General features: G+C 47.9%; 1 protein-coding gene across 8 annotated transcripts in view; it reads right to left on the reverse strand.

The window, feature by feature from the left end:
- OXNAD1 (oxidoreductase NAD binding domain containing 1) overlaps positions 1-18262 on the reverse strand; it is a 60035-nt gene that overhangs the window by 18372 nt on the left and 23401 nt on the right. For all 8 annotated transcript variants that reach the window (XM_045524862.2, XM_045524865.2, XM_074371955.1 and 5 more), the window contains one exon: positions 7890-7996. In XM_045524862.2, the coding sequence (XP_045380818.2) occupies positions 7890-7996 (107 nt within the window). The remainder of the gene's footprint in view (positions 1-7889; positions 7997-18262) is intronic.

Consider the following 18262-nt stretch of genomic DNA (forward strand, 5'->3'; position numbering starts at 1 on the left):
ACAAGCCTGGATACTCTAAAACTCCTAGAGGAAAACATAGGCAGAACACCCTTTGACCTAAATCCCAGCAATATTTTTCTTGGCTCCATCTCCTACAGTAATGGAGATAAAAGCAAAAATAAGCAAGTGGGCCCTAATTACATTTAAAAGCTTTTGTGCAGCAAAGGAAAGCATAAACAAAATGAAAAGGTAACCTACGGAATAGGAGAAAATATTTGCAAACAGTAAGACCGACAAGGGACTGATTTCCAAAACACACAAACAGCTCATACACCTTAATATCAAAGAAACAAACAACCCAATCAAAACATGGACAGAAGACCTAAATAGACATTTCTCTGAAGAAGATATACAGATGACTAACAGGCACATGAAAAGATAATCTATATCACTAATTATATGAGAAATGCAGATCAAAACTACAATGAGGTATCACCTCACACCAGACAGAATGGCCATCATTAAAAAGTCTACAAACAAATACTGAAGAGGGTGTGGAGAAAAATGAACCCTCCTACACTTGGTGGGAATGTAAACTGGTGCAGCCACTATGAAGAACAGTATGAAGTTTCCATAAAAAAACTAAAAACAGACTTCCTGTATGATCAGCAATCCCACTCCTGGGTACATACGCAGAGAAAACTCTAATTTGAAAAGACACCTGCACCCCAATGTTCACAGCAGCAATATTTACAATAGCCAAGACATGGAAGCAACCTAAATGTCCACCAGCAGATGACTGGCTAAAGAAGTTGTGGTATATTTATACAATGGGATACGACTCAGCCATAAAAGGAATGAAATAGTGCTGCTTGCAGCAACATGGTTGGACTTAGAGACTGTCGTGCTAAATGAAGCCAAACAGAGAAAGAATACAGTATGATATCACTTATATGTGGAATCTAAAAAAGGACACAAATGAACTTTGTTACAAAACAGAGAGAAACTCACATAGAAAAGAAACTTATGGTTACCAGGAGGGAATGGGGGGAGGGATAAATTGGGAGTTTGGGATTTGCAGATACAAACGATATAAAATAGATAAACAACAGGGACCTACTCTACAGCACAGGGAACTATTTTCAATATCTTGTAATTACCTACAATGGAAAAGAACCTGAAAAAGAATATGTGTATCACTCTGCTGTACACCTGAAACTAATACAACATTGTAAATCAACAATACTTCAATAAAAAAATAAAATCAAAGAAGATCTAAAGAAACAGAGAAGCTTCCAATGTTCACAGACTGGAAGACTTAGTATTATTAAAATGGCAGTAGTTCCCAAATTGGTCTACAGATTCAATGCCATACCTATCAAACCCCAGCTGGTTTCTTTCCAGAAATTGACAAGTTGATCATAAAACTGATATGGAATCAAGGCACCCAGAATCATCAAAGCAAACTTAATAAAGAAGAATAAATTTGGAGGATTCACACCTTCTGATTTCAAACTTACCATAAATCTACAGTAATGAAGGGAGTGTGGTACTGGTATAAGGACAGGGGTATATATCAATGACAAAGAATTCAGAACCCAGAAATAAACTCTTAAATTTATGGCCACTGGTTTTCAACAGGATACCAACACAATTCAATGGCAAAAGAACAGTCTTCTCAACAAGGGGTACTAGGACAACTGAATATCCACACAAAAAGAATAAAGCTGGATCCCAACCTCACACCACATACAAAAATTAACTCAAAATAGGCCACAGACTTAAATGTAAAAGCTAAAACTTATAAACTCTTAGAAGACTTACACAGAGGTAACTCTTCATGGCAAGTTACTTAGAAATGACACCAAAACACAAAGATTAAAGGAAAAATGGAAAAACTAGACTGCATAAAATTAAAACTGTGCTACAAATGATACCATCCAGAAAGTTACAGGACAACCCACAGAATGGGAAAAAGTATATTCATGTATCTGATAAGGGACTTGTACACAGGCTGTTTAAAGAACTCTTTCAAGTCAGTAATAAAAAGACAACTCAAATAAAAAATGGGCAAAGGATTTGTATAAACATCATCCAAAAAAGATACATAAGTACATAAGAGATGCCCAACATCATTAGTTACGAGGGAAATGCAAATCAGAATCACAAGGAGCTATCACTTGACACTCACTAGGATGGATCAAAAAGACAATAATCAAAAAGACAATAAACAGTGTGAGGATCTGGAGAAATGAGAACCCTTACAGATTGCTGGTGGGAATGTAAAATGGCATGTCCACTTTAGAAAACAATTTTCCAGTGCCTGAAAATGTTAAACACACTTACCACATGAACAACGATTCCAGTCCTAGGTGTATACTGAAGAGTAAAGAAAATATATGTCCACTCACAGACATGCACATGAATGTTCTAACAGCATTACTGGTAACAGCCTGAAGGTTTCAAAACAACCTAAAGGTTCATCAACTGGTGAATGCATAAACAAAACGTGGTACAAGGTGGAACGAAGTACTGATACACACCACACATAGATGAACAGTGAAATTATGTTAGGTGAAAGAAGCCAGTCATAAAAAAAGACCACATGTTGTATAATTCCATCAGTATGAAATGTCCACAACAGGCAAATCCATCAGGACAGACAGCAGAACGGTGGTTGCCTAAGCGGGTGAGGACGGAGACCAAATGATAATTGGTACAAGGTTCATACATTTCTGGGGCGATAATGATGTTGTTCCAAAATTTGATTGGGATGATCACCCCACAGTTCTGTGAATATACTAAAAGTCACTGAATTGTGCACTTTAAATGTGAATTTTGTGATATGTAAAGTTATCTCAATAAAAGTTTTTTAAAAAGTGTTAAAAAAAAAAATAAGTCAACAAAAACTCACTGACATTTGACAAACTAACACGCTGGTGTGGCCTCCTAAATTTCTAAAGTCTTACGTCTCCTTCTCTTGTAACCACTCTCCTGTGGTCCAGAACTCTTGTGAGTTTCAAGCCTTCAATAATTCTATGCCACATAAGTTGTTGTTTTTTTTGGTGGGGAATTCTAGGAAATGTAACAAATCTAGTCACAAACCAAAGAAATCCCACCACAAAAAATTCTCATCTCCACGTCTAGGAAACTCAAACATCCGATCTAGCTGTTTCTCAGCCGTCAAAGAACAAAAAGCATCATCCTCCCAGGTAGCCTTCCCTCCAGCAAGCATACTCGAAAAGCACTTGACGTTCTCTACTGACTTGATCTACAGCCTTCAGACATCTGGTCATTTTTTATAGTCTTAAAAAACCCAGTTCTGGACTGGAAGTCCTCCAGGAAAGGGCCCACGGCTACTTCCACCTCTGTTCCCTCGATTCTTTCCCATGAATATCTTAATTTCCCTTTCATTTCAGACCAGATACAATTTAAAAGACTACATTTAACATGTACTAGCACAGCTGCTCCGTGCTTTCAGAGAAGAGGTACATGGCATCCCCACAGCTTCTGTGTTAAAAGTAAAGAAACCCACGAGCTACTTCTGCTGCTTTATGTCTTGAACTACAGCACCCTCTGCTGCTTGATGCTGACAAAGGCCTTTCTGTCAGGTGAGTGAAAGGGAATCCCTCTTCCCGAGCAACTTTGGAAACCTACTTTTAAGAAAAAGGACTCCTTCGTTAAATGCTACAGAAAAATCTCACCTGAATGGACTTAATATGCGTAACACATATTTAATAAGATACCTTTCCAAGGAAGAATTAAGTTTCAAACAGACACACACACACACTTCTTTAAAAATGGCCTTTGCAGGATCAGCACTTTTGGAGCCAAGAACTGAGGCCCCTACTACCCGCCCAGGTGAGGGAGTGTATGAAGAACAGAGAGGGGGCCTGATTCTGCAGCGAGGCCCGCACACACACAGGTCCACATCCAGCGTGACACACCAGGCAGCCGGGTCCTGCGCGGAAGGCAGCCCCAGGGCCCAGCACGGAGCAGCACACAAACCACGGCTGAGGGACAACGTTCATCAGGAAATCCCAAGACTTGTTAGCTGTCAGCAACCATACTTGGTGAACACGCCAGGCAACATCTGCCCACCACGTACAGGCACCGGGGCTGGTGTTGGAAGGTAAAGCTGCAGGTATGTGTTGGTTCCCGTTCCCTCCTAATGGGAGGAAAATTAACAAACATGACTAAAGGGGCTATGAAAAAATCTGCTTAGGAGAGAGAATGCTCATCACTGGGGAGCTGTCTGGAGGTACCTGTACTTCGTACAGACTTCTTCTTGGCTCCAACATACGTGATCTTGATTTTATCAGGAAAATACTAATAAAGCCACTGCTTTATAAAAAAAAAAAAAAAAAAGAAAGAAAAGCTGCTTGGGGGGTGGGATGCAGGGAGGGAGGAGAGGAAGAACTAGTCCATTATCTTGGGGGGGAGGAATTAAGACAGACTTCACAGAGGGGTCTAAAAAGACACAGCACTCATCAGACAAGCAACAGAGGACACAGCCTGAACAAGGATGCAGTCAAGGAGCCCAGCACCCCCTATGTGTGGGTGTGTGAGTCAGGCTACAGAACATGGCATGTTCACTGTATACTGTCTACACTGCTAGAGGGGAGGGGAAGGGTCTTATATCTCCCATCTTGCTCCTCTAATCGAATCACCTTTCTCCCTCCTCTAGTCGAGCTCAGTCACTTTCCAGCATAAAATCTTGTGTTGCCTTGTACAGAGTCAGAGACACACTGTCTCTCTTCAAAAAGGCTTTTTTTTGGCCTTGCTCCCCGGGGCGGTGGGTGCCCTGTGCGCAGCCCAAGGCTGGCGTTGAGTACTGACCGCACAAGAGGCGTCATCGCAGTGGAGACGTGCGTGCGCCCACTCCTAGCAGGCCTGCTGCTCTTCCAGCAGCAGCTTCACTTCAGGGAATGGCCCAGGAACTAAGAATGACATCTGCCCCGTGGGCCTCACCAGCACAGATGATCTAACTGACCGACTGAAACACTGGCTATCACAAAAACCAAAACAAACCAATAAAGCAAACATGAGGCTTTGTGCTAAATGCCTGACAAATCCCAAGACACAGAAACACCACGATTCCCTCTTTAAGGACAGGGGACCTGCGGCCCAGGGAAAGAAGGAAGCTGCCCACGTCAGAGCCAGTGGGTGGGAAGGCGAGCACATGGGCGGGCAGGCTCCAGAGCACGGGGCGTGTGATGCTGTGATACAGCTCCCCCGGGGACGGACCTGCCCCAAGAGTGCTGAACCCAGGACTCTGTGGCCCAGTGCTGTGTGAGGACTCCTGGTGGCATGCTCCAGGCCCTGGAGGGAGCCCCGGGATTCCTACCTTTGGGGAGGAGAAATCCTGCACAGGTCAAGAGCGGGACTCACAAGGAGCCGGGCGCTAGGCGGTGCCTGTGGGTTAGAGGAGCCCAGGTTTCACTCTATTATTGTGAGAAGTGGTTCCGAGGGAGTTCTCTCTTTGGGCCTTTCTCTCTGGACTGGACTGCTTGAGTCCTCAGAACTGCCTTCCCAGCACAGGGACCAGTTCCCTCTGGAGGGCCCAGTAAGAACACAACACAGTGGGAAGAGCCCCGGGGGCTGACCTCTGGTCCACGGTGAAGGTGTCCACTGGGGGTCGGGCCAGAGCTCCGGAGGTTCCCTCACTCACTGAGGGGCAGGTCCGTAGCCCCAGCATCCAGCAGCACCCCACCCTGACACCGAGCACATGACTGCACGGCACCCACGTCCACGCTCCCTCTCCCCAGCCCCTCCCCCAGATGCCACCTGGAGGTCACTGCTGAACTGACGATCTAGGAGCCCAGTGCACGGGCCATCCCAGCAACGGCGCGGAAGGAGCCAAGTCGCCAACCTCAGGGCCATTGTGTAACCGTGAAGTCACACATCCGGAAGAACCCATAGCTTCCAGAGCTGTAAGTCAGGGGAAGGGAAGGAACCTTCTAAAGGCGAGGGTCCGGGTGCCAGGAGTGAGTGCTGACAACACCCGGCAGGGAAAGGGCCAGCGCTGACCACCCCCGACGTCCGCCCTCCATAGGGCGTGCACTGAAACCAGTCCCTGGGTCAGTGACGTTCCCAAACCCATCCACTGACGCCATGTGCGTAACACCCACCCTGAGTGATGTTATCTTAAGGACCACCATGGGACCCTAGTTCTTTGTCTATCACTAGGGTGTGATGACATGTTTCTTATCAGATTAACTATGGTTTGCAAGTGCTAACACACTCGCACGCACAGCATGGAGCGGCAGGATAAACACACCCCAGGCTGTTTCTAACCAGGAGGCCGGGTCAGAGTCTTGGCACAATTCCGAGCGGAAGGCCCGGGGACAGTGCCACGCACAGGACACAGACACTTCCACACGGGGGAAATATGGAAAGACAGCATTCCAATTAAAGTTTGCACCTTTCAATGTAATAACTAGTTCTGAAGGGTAAAGATGTTGCCCACCCCCCCGCAACAGCCCAAACGCACTTAATATGTATCACGGAAAGTGCAAAGATTGCAGTAAATTGCTTCACAGACGCAAATTATTGCAATCAGCATCTTGTTTCTAGCTGTACATTCAAAGGCAAACCATCAACACAAGACTGCTACGTCTTGCTATTATCACTCGTGCTATTATCACACATCCTCCCTGAACAAAACCACATTTCCAGATGGACTGCCAAAATTAGCCAACTGACTCCTAAGAAATGCTACCAAGACTGACATGCCAGAAACTCACTTAGACGTGAGTGCTTGATTTAAATAAAGGAAACAGACACCCAAACACACCTTTCCTAAGGAAACACAAGTTGCTTTATTTACAACCCAACTTGAATTGCAGATCAGTGAGGCCGTTCGCAGGAACGTGGGGGCTGCTGGGCCGCTAGCCTGTCTGCAAACTGACCAGTCCTCAGAGGCATGATGTGGGCTGGGCCTGACGGGGGATCCTGATAATAAATCCAGCAAAATGTCTGAACTCAACCCACACAAGGCATGAGTGAAGCAGGAATTCAGTCCAAGGGTGGGCAGCTCTGTGGTATAACTGATTAGAACCACCACTTTCAGACAACCAGTTCACTCTGTATTCGACAAAAGGACGACTAATTTTTAAAAATGTAACAATCTCCAGTGCCAAATGAAAACTGGCCCAGGCCATCTGCCTCCACAAAGACTGAGTCACACTGGCCCTGGCCGTCTACCGCTGCAGCGCTGACCTTCAGGAATCAGGAATGAGCCGCTCTGGGCTCTGGGAAACTGGCCGAACAGGCCGTCAGAGAGTTAGATATTCTCAGGAGATGACTTTACGAGCCCAAATTCTTTCATCTCCTCTTATTTTGAAAAACACTAATATTATTAACAGTGACATCTGCTCCTTGTGCCTAACAGCAAGCCTCTGCCAAAATGTGTGCCTGACTGCACGTACCACCCCCACTCACTGAAATCATACGCAATACTGACCTCCCCGCACCCCTGCCTCTTCAGAGCAGCTCCTAGGAGCTGTCTGAGATGCTGTCTCCTGGTCCATAGTCCTCTTTCTGGTCCAAATGTAACAACTCATGACCCTCATGTGGCTGCCACCAGCCACACGTAACGGAAGCAGGTAGGTGACTGCGGTGCATTCTATTAGCAACCATCCCCCAGACCGTGATTACCAGAGCTCGTGGGTCCTCCAACCAGAACTTACTGCTGTTTCCAGCCGGAAAACCCCAGGCAGCAGTTTTCATCTGGAACAGAGGGTGACGGGCTTAAACTCAAAATGAGCTCTGAGGCTGGAAAGGAGCCCAATGCTCCATGCCGAAACAGGCTCAGCCTGGATGGACGCAGCCTAGAACTCCTAGCATCCCTACTCCTCAGGAGAAGCAGGGGCCACCGAAGTTCTCTCCAGAAGGAAAGACGGCACCGTGCACAGACACCACCCCTGGGCCACAGAGAGGCCACTTACCACTGGCCAGCTTTGAAGGAGAAGCCTTTATCCGCCACAAGAAGGCGGAGCCTCTTCACCGACGGGGACTCATCTGCAGTGTCACACACCTTCGCGGCCGACACCACCTGCAGCCAAAAGACAGCAGCTGATGTGAGGCGTACACAGCTCGGGAACAACCTGGGGCTTTCTGGAAGCTAAGTTTGTTGGTTTTTTTAATCTACAAAGATGTGATTTTTGAAAACTGCAAAACAAGGTATAGCCCACTTTGCTTTGGAATGCTGCCTCCCACCAGGTGAACAAACTGTAGTTATTTTTGGAACGCTTGCTGTCATCCTAATTGAATTTTCTTCTGCCTACAACACTCATCTCTGAAAAGGACCGTTTAACAAGCGCTTACACGTTGAGAGTCCAGCAGGGGCCATGCGTCGGCTGGGCGCCCTGGGAAGAGCCCGGGGACCCCGCGCCCTGGGACGCCCTGCCTGGAGTCTGACTGCTCCATCAGTGCGACGCACGCGCCTGAGACCCACGGTCAGCCCTGAGCCTGTGTTTGTTCCGGGTCTGCAAGAAGTCCGTGACCAGCTGACTTCAGAAATTAAACGTGAGCACTTAGAAACCCTTTTTATTTTTTAAAAAGCAATTTCACAAAGTAAATTGTGTGTCTTTTGAATCTAATAATAGAAAACAAAGTGGGTTTGTACTCAATTGTGTCTGTTTTCATAATTTAGTTTTTCTAATTCATTTTTTATTATACTTTACAAGATATAAACAGTCACAACCTTCAAACAATAACAAATGCAGCCCTGTGCGACACTTATTAGAGAAGCACAACTTTCAGCAACGTAGCTTACTTGGTTTCTAGAAAAGCCTAAAAAGGTCTGAGTCAGGCACTCTTCAGCTCAGTGCCACCCAGGCCTCAGCACCCCTCAAACTCAAAATGCCTCTGCCTCCTACAGTCTTTGTTTCTTCTGCCTTTGAGTTTCTCTCCCTCCCAAACCTGGGACTTCTTCACAACAGGGGAAAAAAGACAATCTGGCTCTTTCCTCGCCCCCCACTGCTGGTCAGCACCACTTCCGGCGGCAAATCGAAGCAGCAGCAGGTGACCCGACAGCCCTTCTCCCCGGTGCCGTTACCCTCGGGCCCCACGGGGGTGCCGTGCAAATCGGCCCAGGTCAGGGGACCTCCCACCCTCATGCGAGCTCACTTGGCCCCCTTTCTCCAACAGGACTCAGTCTGGTCAAGCTACCAGTGGAGACAATTCTTAAAAATCCACGGGTCTCCCTCACCACCAAAACCCCTCCTGAAACCTTCTACCTTTCTCGTGCTCCTGTAAGGTCCCTTATGTCTCTTTCTCTGTATTTCTGCCAGTCCTCTCTCTCCTCTGAGCTCAAGTGGGCGACTCTGCCTCTGATCCCAGGCCCACCCGCCCCGCCTGCCGCACAGCTCCATCAGTCCCACCAGGCCTGCCCTCCCCGTCCAGTCTTCCTCTCCAGACCTCCTGATTCATCAGATGTGATACCTAACACCACCTGCTCATCCTGAACAATTCAGGTGCAAAAAGGAAGTGGCACAGCGTGGCTGTGAACAGCACGGGCCCCACGGCTGGACCGCCCGGCACTGACTCCTGGCTCCACCATGTCTCACCTCTGGGGCCCCAGCCTCCGCAGCTGGGAGACAGGAGACCACCACCTAGACCCGAGCTGGCGGGAGGTTAGATGAGATATTAGATGCAAAGCATGTATGATGCTGCTGGTAATGTATCTTATCGCATTAATTAAATTGATGGGTCAGTACTTATTATTACATTATACTCTATACTTTTATTCATTTATTATGCATATGCTGCTATGCAAGGCCTCACGGGCTGAGCCCTGCACACCGCGGGGCACTGATCTCAGATGCCAACAGGGGCTATAAACGGTCTTTGTAACTCAGCCCATCCATTCTTGTGCTAGAACAAACTTAAGAGGCATTTTAGAAATTCTGCCTTTAACCCTTGGCTCTACTGATAGGTCTTTGTCCAGCAGAATCTTCCCTTTCTCCTTGCTGCTCTCTGTGCCCATGGCGAAACTGGCTCCTGCTCTCCTGTGACCTCCTCCAAGGCTGGTGGGCATCTTCCCCAACAAGCAAACTCTATGTCCAGTCTCAGTCCTCACAATCCCTGATCGCCCTGAATCTGATGCTTCTCGCTTCCTTTCCATCCTGAAGCATCCCCTTGCCTGGACAGCTGACCCTGTCCCGGTCCCCTCCTGCCTCTCTGACCTGGTCCTCCTCCTCCTTTTCCACTCCCCTTCCCACCTCCTCAACGAGAGCTTCCTTTCCACTGCCTCAGGTCTGCTGCCTCTCCCACCTCCAGGCGTGGCCCTCCAGCATCCCCAAAGCTGCTAACCCTCCACCCCAACTTGTTACTTTTCTGCCCATCATGGGCCACAGCCACACTCCCCTGTGACAACAGCCAAGGAATCAGGAGCTTTGATCTCAGTTATGGGCAATAATTCATTCAGCCAAAATGAATAACCACATTCTATCCCAAGAGACAGTGTTACCATCCTCCATTCTGCAGATGAGGGAACTGAAGGATTCAGTAACTTGCTCAAGGTCACTCAGGAATGGCCGAGTCAGGATCCACACCCACGTCTGCTTGGCCCTTAATCACCCACGAGTCCTGTCCCAGGGTAAACTCATGTATGTGAATAACTAAACCCAGCACGTCCATCCCTGCCGCGAACACCTCCTGAGCCTGGAGCCTGGCACTGGAGGCACAGAGGTGGAGAAGGCCACTCCCGCCATCACAGGCCCCCAGATCGGCTCTTTCCACGACCAGAGTTTCAAATCTGGACCCACCCTGGCGTCAGTAAGTCAAATCCACGTTCACCTGGTGCACGCACACACAGTCTTTGGCTCTTCCCGGCATTCTGTCCCCAACACGGGCAACTTCTATGAATTCAGCTCACGCCTTTCCTCCCCATGCCCACCCATCACCATCCTAAGCCAGGAATTTGGTTCTTTCCGCTTGAATTTCTGCCTCCTTCCTATCTCTCTCTCAAAACAGCCAACAGGTGAATATTCCTAACGTCCCGACCTTACAGAGTTCCTCCTGCGGAGAAACCCCCAAGGACTCTAACACTCCACTAGAAATGAAATGCTGAAAGGCCATTGTGATGTGCCCCAGCTTGAGCTCCTCCTAGTTGACCAGCTGAACTGATCCTCAAAGACACCTGACACTCACTGACCTCGCAACCCCCCTGCCTGGGTCACTGGGCGTGGGCACCTGTGTGCTCTCAGTCCTGCCGGTCGGCCTCCTCCCCAGGCCTCCAGGCCCTGCCCAGTACCACCAAGACCTGAGTACCACCCCCCTTCTCTCTGCCCCCTCGACTCTGCCAATAAAAAGTTTCTGCCTGTCTTATCAGACTTTGCACATTCAGTGTAAATTAAAACACTCCTGAATGTATCTTTTCCACAAGCAGACCACAGACATCTTGATGTCAGGCACTGGATAGAGTTTACATCTAGATCAACTCCCAACACCAAGCACAGGGCCGGACACATAAGAAGATTCAGTAAATATCTGCAAGTAGAAATTCAGGAGCTTGTTGCTGCTGTTGTTGTTGTTGTTTAAAAAAAAAAAAAAGGAGGTGGGGGACGACTACAGAAGATCTAGACGTTCAAAACTGTGGAAGACGTCAGGGAAGGCAGGGACTCCCTCAGTACAAGAGGGATCTTCTTTTCTCTGCCACACACTCTGTTGTAAATATATTATTACAACGACAAGGAATGAGGGTCATCAGAGGACTGCCCAGTATATTATTACTATTACTTTCATTTTCTTAGGTTTACAAAAAAAGGAAACATTTGTTTTTATCAAGAGACGTTATTTTCTTTCAATATAATCATCCGCAAAAACACAGCCATGAGCTAGATTATTTCATTTGTAACAGTTTACCGGTCAGATTTTTTAAAAATTAGACTTGTATAAGCTTTAAACACATCCCAGAGTCACCTAGTAGCGGGGAAACTGAAATTCCCAATCAGTGGGGGAAGGGGGAGAGGCCCGCAGAATTTCAGCTGAAACGTGTGAAAATGTTTCGTAGTCAAATGCTAGACCACGTAAAATGCAATCGCCAATCATGTGCCAATGTCCAAATACAAAATTCAATGAAGAAGGGAAAAGGAGTTACACTTTCCATTGAAAAAGTCATGTTCTCGTTCAGATAGCTTCTATGACCAAAAGTGTCCCCAGATGCCTCATGCCAACTGGTATTAATACAGACAGCAATACACCTGCTGCTACAGTCCGAGTAATACTCTGGGCAAAACTGGTCACACAAAATGCCCTGCACAATTCATTGTTTTTAAAGACATGCCTCCCTCTTAACACTTTATTTTATTAATATAAACACTGCACACTATGTAAAGATGTCTGGCAACGTGGATTAAAAACATTAGTGAAATCTTTTTGAAGGCCATATCCTTATTTTATTCTGAAGCTAGTTTCATATAGTTCAGAACTGTAGTCGTGGCTCTGGTTATATGCCATTCCTTCTTTACTTGTGTTGACTAAGCAAAACATGATGGAGAAACTGTATGTTTTAACATTTGTACTTGTTCTCATACTTAATGGATCAAAAGATTTCGCAACTGAAACCTCAACTAGCCACGTCCTAAGTCAAAACACATGGCAGGAAATGAAGTTTTCCATAAAATAACATTTAGACTCTTCTACTGTTCAATAAAATAACAATACATCTGCCAGCTTTGACTAGCACACATTTCTAACACTTTGACGGAGTCAGCATCTAAAAGGAAATGCCATCAGACTGACTGAAAAAGCTGGGTTTATGGAGGGTATTTTGATGTTGCTGCTGCAAAAGTCTCTGTCCAGGAAACAGGCCTTTCTGTGGGAAACCTGGCTGGCTTCCTCTGTTCACTCCCATTCATTCGTTTGCTGGCTTAAAAATATGAACCAAGTCAGGTTCAGGGACAACGTGAAAACAAAAACAGGCACAGAGAATTTCATAGTTGAAGGAAAATTTAGTCACTATCAAGAAGAGGTTGTCATCCTACACACCAGGACACCAAGGCCCAGAGACGTGGTTTAAACTGTGGCGGACTGCCAGACTGACAGGTCGGAGTCTGATGAAAAGAAAATGGTTTTACGAATTGATTTACTGACAAGGGGGGGCCACACAGTTCTGTCAACTGCACAATGTCTCCCGGCGTGACAAAGGGCTCTCCCTGCTCCCCTCAAACACTAACCTGTCCACCTGGCTGAGTCTCTGCCTGACCCTTTCGCGCCTTCGTTCCTGCAACCATCCTCTCCCTGGCATCCCCTGTTCTCCTGTCTCCATGAGACCACAGCAAGCGCCTCCCTGTGGAGGGACAGTGGCAGCAGACGCTGTACGCAGTGCTCCCCGTGGACCTGGCACTACAGAGCCATTAATTCATCACAGCCCTAAAAGGTGGGTGTCAAATCCAGGCACTTGACCATAGGTGCTCTGCTGCTTTTCAAAATGCAAAAATCAAACAAGCCACTGCCTTAAGCCAGCTGCCACCCTGTTCTTCTGCTCCCAGCCATAGAAAAAGCTTAAGAATTACAGTCTGGGTCCACTTTCTTATTTCCCACTCTCTCTCCAACGCAGTCCAGCCATGTTCACTCTTGGCAATATACTAAGATCGGTCGTTCTGGTCACCCACTATCCATTGTGCTCATCCGATGACGCCTCTCGGAAGAATTCAGCTGCGCCCCCCTTAAAGCACTTGTCCGCCTGCATCACCTACACCAGCTGACTGCCCTCCTGCCCCGCAGCCACTCACTCTCCCCTGCCGGCCCTGCCTCTTCTGCTTGACCTCTCCAAGCTGACCCCCCACCCCGGCTGAGCCCCAGGCCTCCTCCCCCAACCCCTCACGGCGTCCGCATTGCATCCCCAGCCGTGAACTCCAATCTCATACATTCCACTGCCGATTTCAATTTCCACTTCAAACAACACGTCCAACACAGAACTCTTTCATCTCTCAAAGTTTCTTCTTTTTTATTATGGAAAACTTCACACACACACAAAGCTAGTAAAAACAGGATAACAAGAATCTTCACAAACCCACGACCCAGATTCAGCAGTGACGTGAGTTGATAAAACTCTCATCTGTAACTCTATTCACCTCCCACCCCCACATTATTCTGAAACTGAGCTTTGTTCCCTTCCTTCAAACTGGTTCTTCTCCATTTTAGCAAATATGCGCTACCATCATCATCTACCTAGATTATTCAAACCCCCAAGCTAGAAGTCATGGTTTCCTATCCTTCTCCCACTGGCTGTGAACCTCCACCCCATTGGTGAATCCCACCAGCCTCGCCTCTGTCTCAGATCTGCTTCCCCTCCTCACCTGCTCTAAGTCCCCATCACCTATCCTAGGACTGAGTTAGTAGCCTCCAACTTGGTGTCAAAGCACAATAAAAGCCCAGTGCTCTACCGAGCAGAGATGACCCATATAAAATAAATGTACATCACAAGGGCAGGGGATAGCTCAGTGGTAGAGGGTGTGCTGAGCATGAGGTCCTAGGTTCCATCCCCAGTACCTCCAATAACAAAAATTTAAAAATAAATTAGAAAAAAAGTGTACATCACATGTCATTTCCCTGCTTTAAACCTTCCATCACCCTTAGGACAGAGCCCCAACTCCTCATCCACGCCCGCAGTGGTTTCTACAACCTGGGCCCTGCCTACCTCTCACCCTATCACCTTCCACTGAACATGCCAAGCTCCATCCTGCCCCAAAGCCAGGGCTCCTGACAGCCCCTCTGCCAGGAATGAGGTGCATGTGGCTTGCTGGCTTCTCTCCTCATTCAAGTCTCAGCTCAAATCTTACTTGACGATTGGCAATAGCCCCCATGACCCTGTTTTATGTCCTTCAGAGCGCAGATCGTCTGACAGTCTCTGGTCAACCTGCCCCAGAACGAAGCTCCACGCGTGGCAGGGGCTCTACCTGCCTCCTGCATGCTGCTTTCCCTACACCCAGGCGGGGCTAGGCCACCACAGGCGCTCAACACGTGTCTGCTGGGTTTAAGGTAAAACCCGCTTCATTTGATTGGAACCCCTAAGTGAAAAATGGAAAGGAGCCTAGCCTCTTAATTTACTGAACAAAAGGGTGTCAGTGAAAAGCACTGACACTGTACATTTTAGACGCTAACAAGTTAAGTTCTGGGCATAGTTAAGCAGCATCAAGAGAGACAAGTTCTCATTTTCCACAGCTCTTAGGCCGCACACGTCATCAGCCACGGAAGTGGTGTCAACTGATTAAAAAAAAAGCACAATCTAAAAGGAGAATGACATTTTATTCGGTGGGCTTACTACAGCCCGGGACGACAGCCTCTCAGAGAGCTCTGAGGGACTGCTCCAAAGAGGTGGGGGGGAGCCAGGGTATGTAGGAGTTTTTGCAAAAAAGAAAAACCCAAGTAATCAAACATCAAAAGGTGACTGCTAATTAAAGAAAAACCAGACATTTCGAGTTAATGAATTCAGCGCTTTTCTAGGTATGGGAAGCTGCAAGAGTCCGGGCTCACTGAAATCACTCCTTTGATGTGCACCTCAACCATCCAGGGCCAGTCTCTGTTCTTCTCCATCCTGAGTCCCCGCAGGGGGCACCATGAGGGGCGGCTGCAGTGGCTGAGGGCTTGATGGCTCCAACACCCTTTGTTTACTGAAATGGCAGGGGACATTCTTTGTCCATAGTGGGATTAGCATTTGTTTATTCTACTCAATGAAACGTGCACCCTGCACCGAGCGTCTGTGTTATGTCACCACTGTGCTAGGTACTGTGGCCACAGGGCCTCCCTCTCTGGGGGCCTCCTTCACAGCAGGGAGCTGGAGGCCAGCTGCCAGGGCCTTCAGACTGCACCTCCCCGGGAGTTCTCCAGGAGGCTGGGCCCAGGGCCCCTGCCAGCCCCACCGCCTCCTCTAGGGGGTCTCTCCCCACCACTCTCCCTCTGTCGGAGCTGACAGTGCGGTGAGGCTAGGATGCCAAGTACTGCTCACCCCAGGCTGGACAATCTTTAAAAGGCACTCTGACCATCAGACTCTGGATGGTCAAAGCAAATCAGGTGTTCAACTGTTGGCAAACATTCCATATTAAAAACATGCCCCTCAATGCCCAAGTTGAAAGCCATTCCAGCGTATGATCTTCCCAAAGTGTATAGGTGATGAAGAGCAGAGAAGTGTACGAGCTAAACCTCAAACATGACCCAGTTCTCCAGCCAAGCGGCCCACTTCACTCACACCCAAGCCTCAGCAAAATCGAAAGCCAGGCAGGCTCCCTGCACTCAGCCATCACCTCTGGGACCCATAAGATCCCTGAAGGTCTCTGCCCCAGGAACCCAGCCACGGACATCACTGTGTCAGCTGTGACTCCCCACTTTGTTATGCCCAGTAACACTCAAGAATAGTTTTGACTTGGAACAGAGATAAGGCTGTGTGACATTTACCTTCCTTCACTGTGTTGCTCAATGAAACCGTGTCTAAATCATGTCATGTTCTTTTGCTGTCATAGAGTGAAAAACCAATTTGATATCAAAGATCTGAGTTCAAGGGCTGAGTCCTCCATTTACTTGAACAAGCCCTTTAAACTTAGGCTGACGATGTAATTTATCATCTAAAACAGGACACCCGTGAGAGTGAAGGGGGTGCCGCTGACAGTTACACCAGAATAGCAGCATAAGCCAGGAATGCCCCAGGCAAACAGAGGGCCATCCGATCTGAATCTCCGGAGTCTTCACTTCCTTGTCTGTACAGTGGGGATAAGGATCCCTATACACCCCTCCTAGGGTGGTTGTGAGAATCAAGTAACAACTACTGCTAAATTGAGTGCTTCATAAACAAAAGGCCGCGATGCACACAAAGCATCTGCAGGACAAAGCACAGGCTTCTAAAAGAAGCAAACTAGTACAACTGAAAAAGAACTAATAGTGTTTCCAAAATCAATCAGGTGCACAGAATCAGCTTCTTCTGACCAGAGTCCCATGAGCACCTGAGATCAGGGCTCATATCAGTTCTCAACACTGCAGCCCCAGGACCCAGCCTAGTGTGTGGCATATTTCCAAAGGAATGCGTGAGAATCCATAATTTTAAAATGTCTTTCGTTACCAAGCTCTCCCATCAAATTGATGAACAGAGTATGTCCTGCTCAGCAGGCCAGCCCTCTACAGGGGCCAAGCACGGAGTGACTCCCTGAGTGACATCTCAGTCTTGCAGGAATGGTCCTTACCACGTTACAATATTTCTATTCTTATCGCCTTGACATTTCTAAGGTTACCCAGGCTGCATACTCTTGACGTTTAAGAAAAAGATATGTGGACTTGAACACAAACAGTCAAATGTCATTCAATTCAGAGCTCGTTCCCAGCAACAGCAGGACTCCAGACAGGTTACACTTGCAGCCCCATCTAAGAGGCATTCACATCACAAGTGGCATTCAGTAACTTCTCCAGAGGGAACCCCAGGCTGAAGGAGGAAAGGACATTTCTGGGTGGGTGGTGGCTCTGTTCTCGACCCGCTCCAGGAGGGTGCAGGGTCCTCTGGCCTAGGAATCGGGAGACCTGGAGCTTCCCTCGGGCCTGGCTCTGCTCCCTCTGGAGTAACAGGCACATGCCACCCTATCCTTGGGCTGCAACAGAAGAGCAAATGCCACGTGGGGAGCTGGATGACACATACCCGCTGTGCAAAATAAAGGCAGAAGGGCCGGATGAGACTACGAGGGTGGTCCAGGGCTGCTGTGGCCTGACCCGAGGTGCCGGTCATTCCGACAGGTCCACACTGAACTCCTGCTTTACAGCTGGGAGCCGCCCTCGGAGGGAGCCGGGTGGCCCCTGACGACCTGACACTGTGGAGGTTGTGGCCCCAGACACTACCCAGCTCTATCCAGCACCCCACAGCTCCCAGCTCTCACTCCCTGTGGTGGAGCATGGAAATGAGAAACAGAAGAGGAGAAGGGCTGCAAATGGAAAATCCCTGCCAAGGTAACATCATGGCTGGTATCATCCTGGAATTCTGACTTATGGGCAATTAAATTCCCAACTGTTCAACTGGAAGCTGCTTTAGGCAGGAAAGAGCTCTCTGCAGGAGGCCCCTTTTGTCTGGTCACTAACCTTAAACCAGGTGCCCCCATGCTCCAGTCACCTCTGGCCCAAACACACCTTTCAAACCTTGATCACACAACACCTTGCTTAACCTGGTGGCTCTTTCCTGGATCAAATGATGAATGAGTAATTAAAACATGACCAGGTCTCTTTCCCAGCTTCCCCTTCAGAAACCACGAGAACAGACTATGTGAACAAGACGGAGTCTAAGGAAAGATGACAAGAAGTCAGTCAACTAGCCTGCACACAGTGGGGGATGGTGACGGCC

The sequence above is a fragment of the Camelus bactrianus genome, chromosome 1 (genome assembly GCF_048773025.1).
Source record: "Camelus bactrianus isolate YW-2024 breed Bactrian camel chromosome 1, ASM4877302v1, whole genome shotgun sequence".
NCBI lineage: Eukaryota > Metazoa > Chordata > Mammalia > Artiodactyla > Camelidae > Camelus > Camelus bactrianus.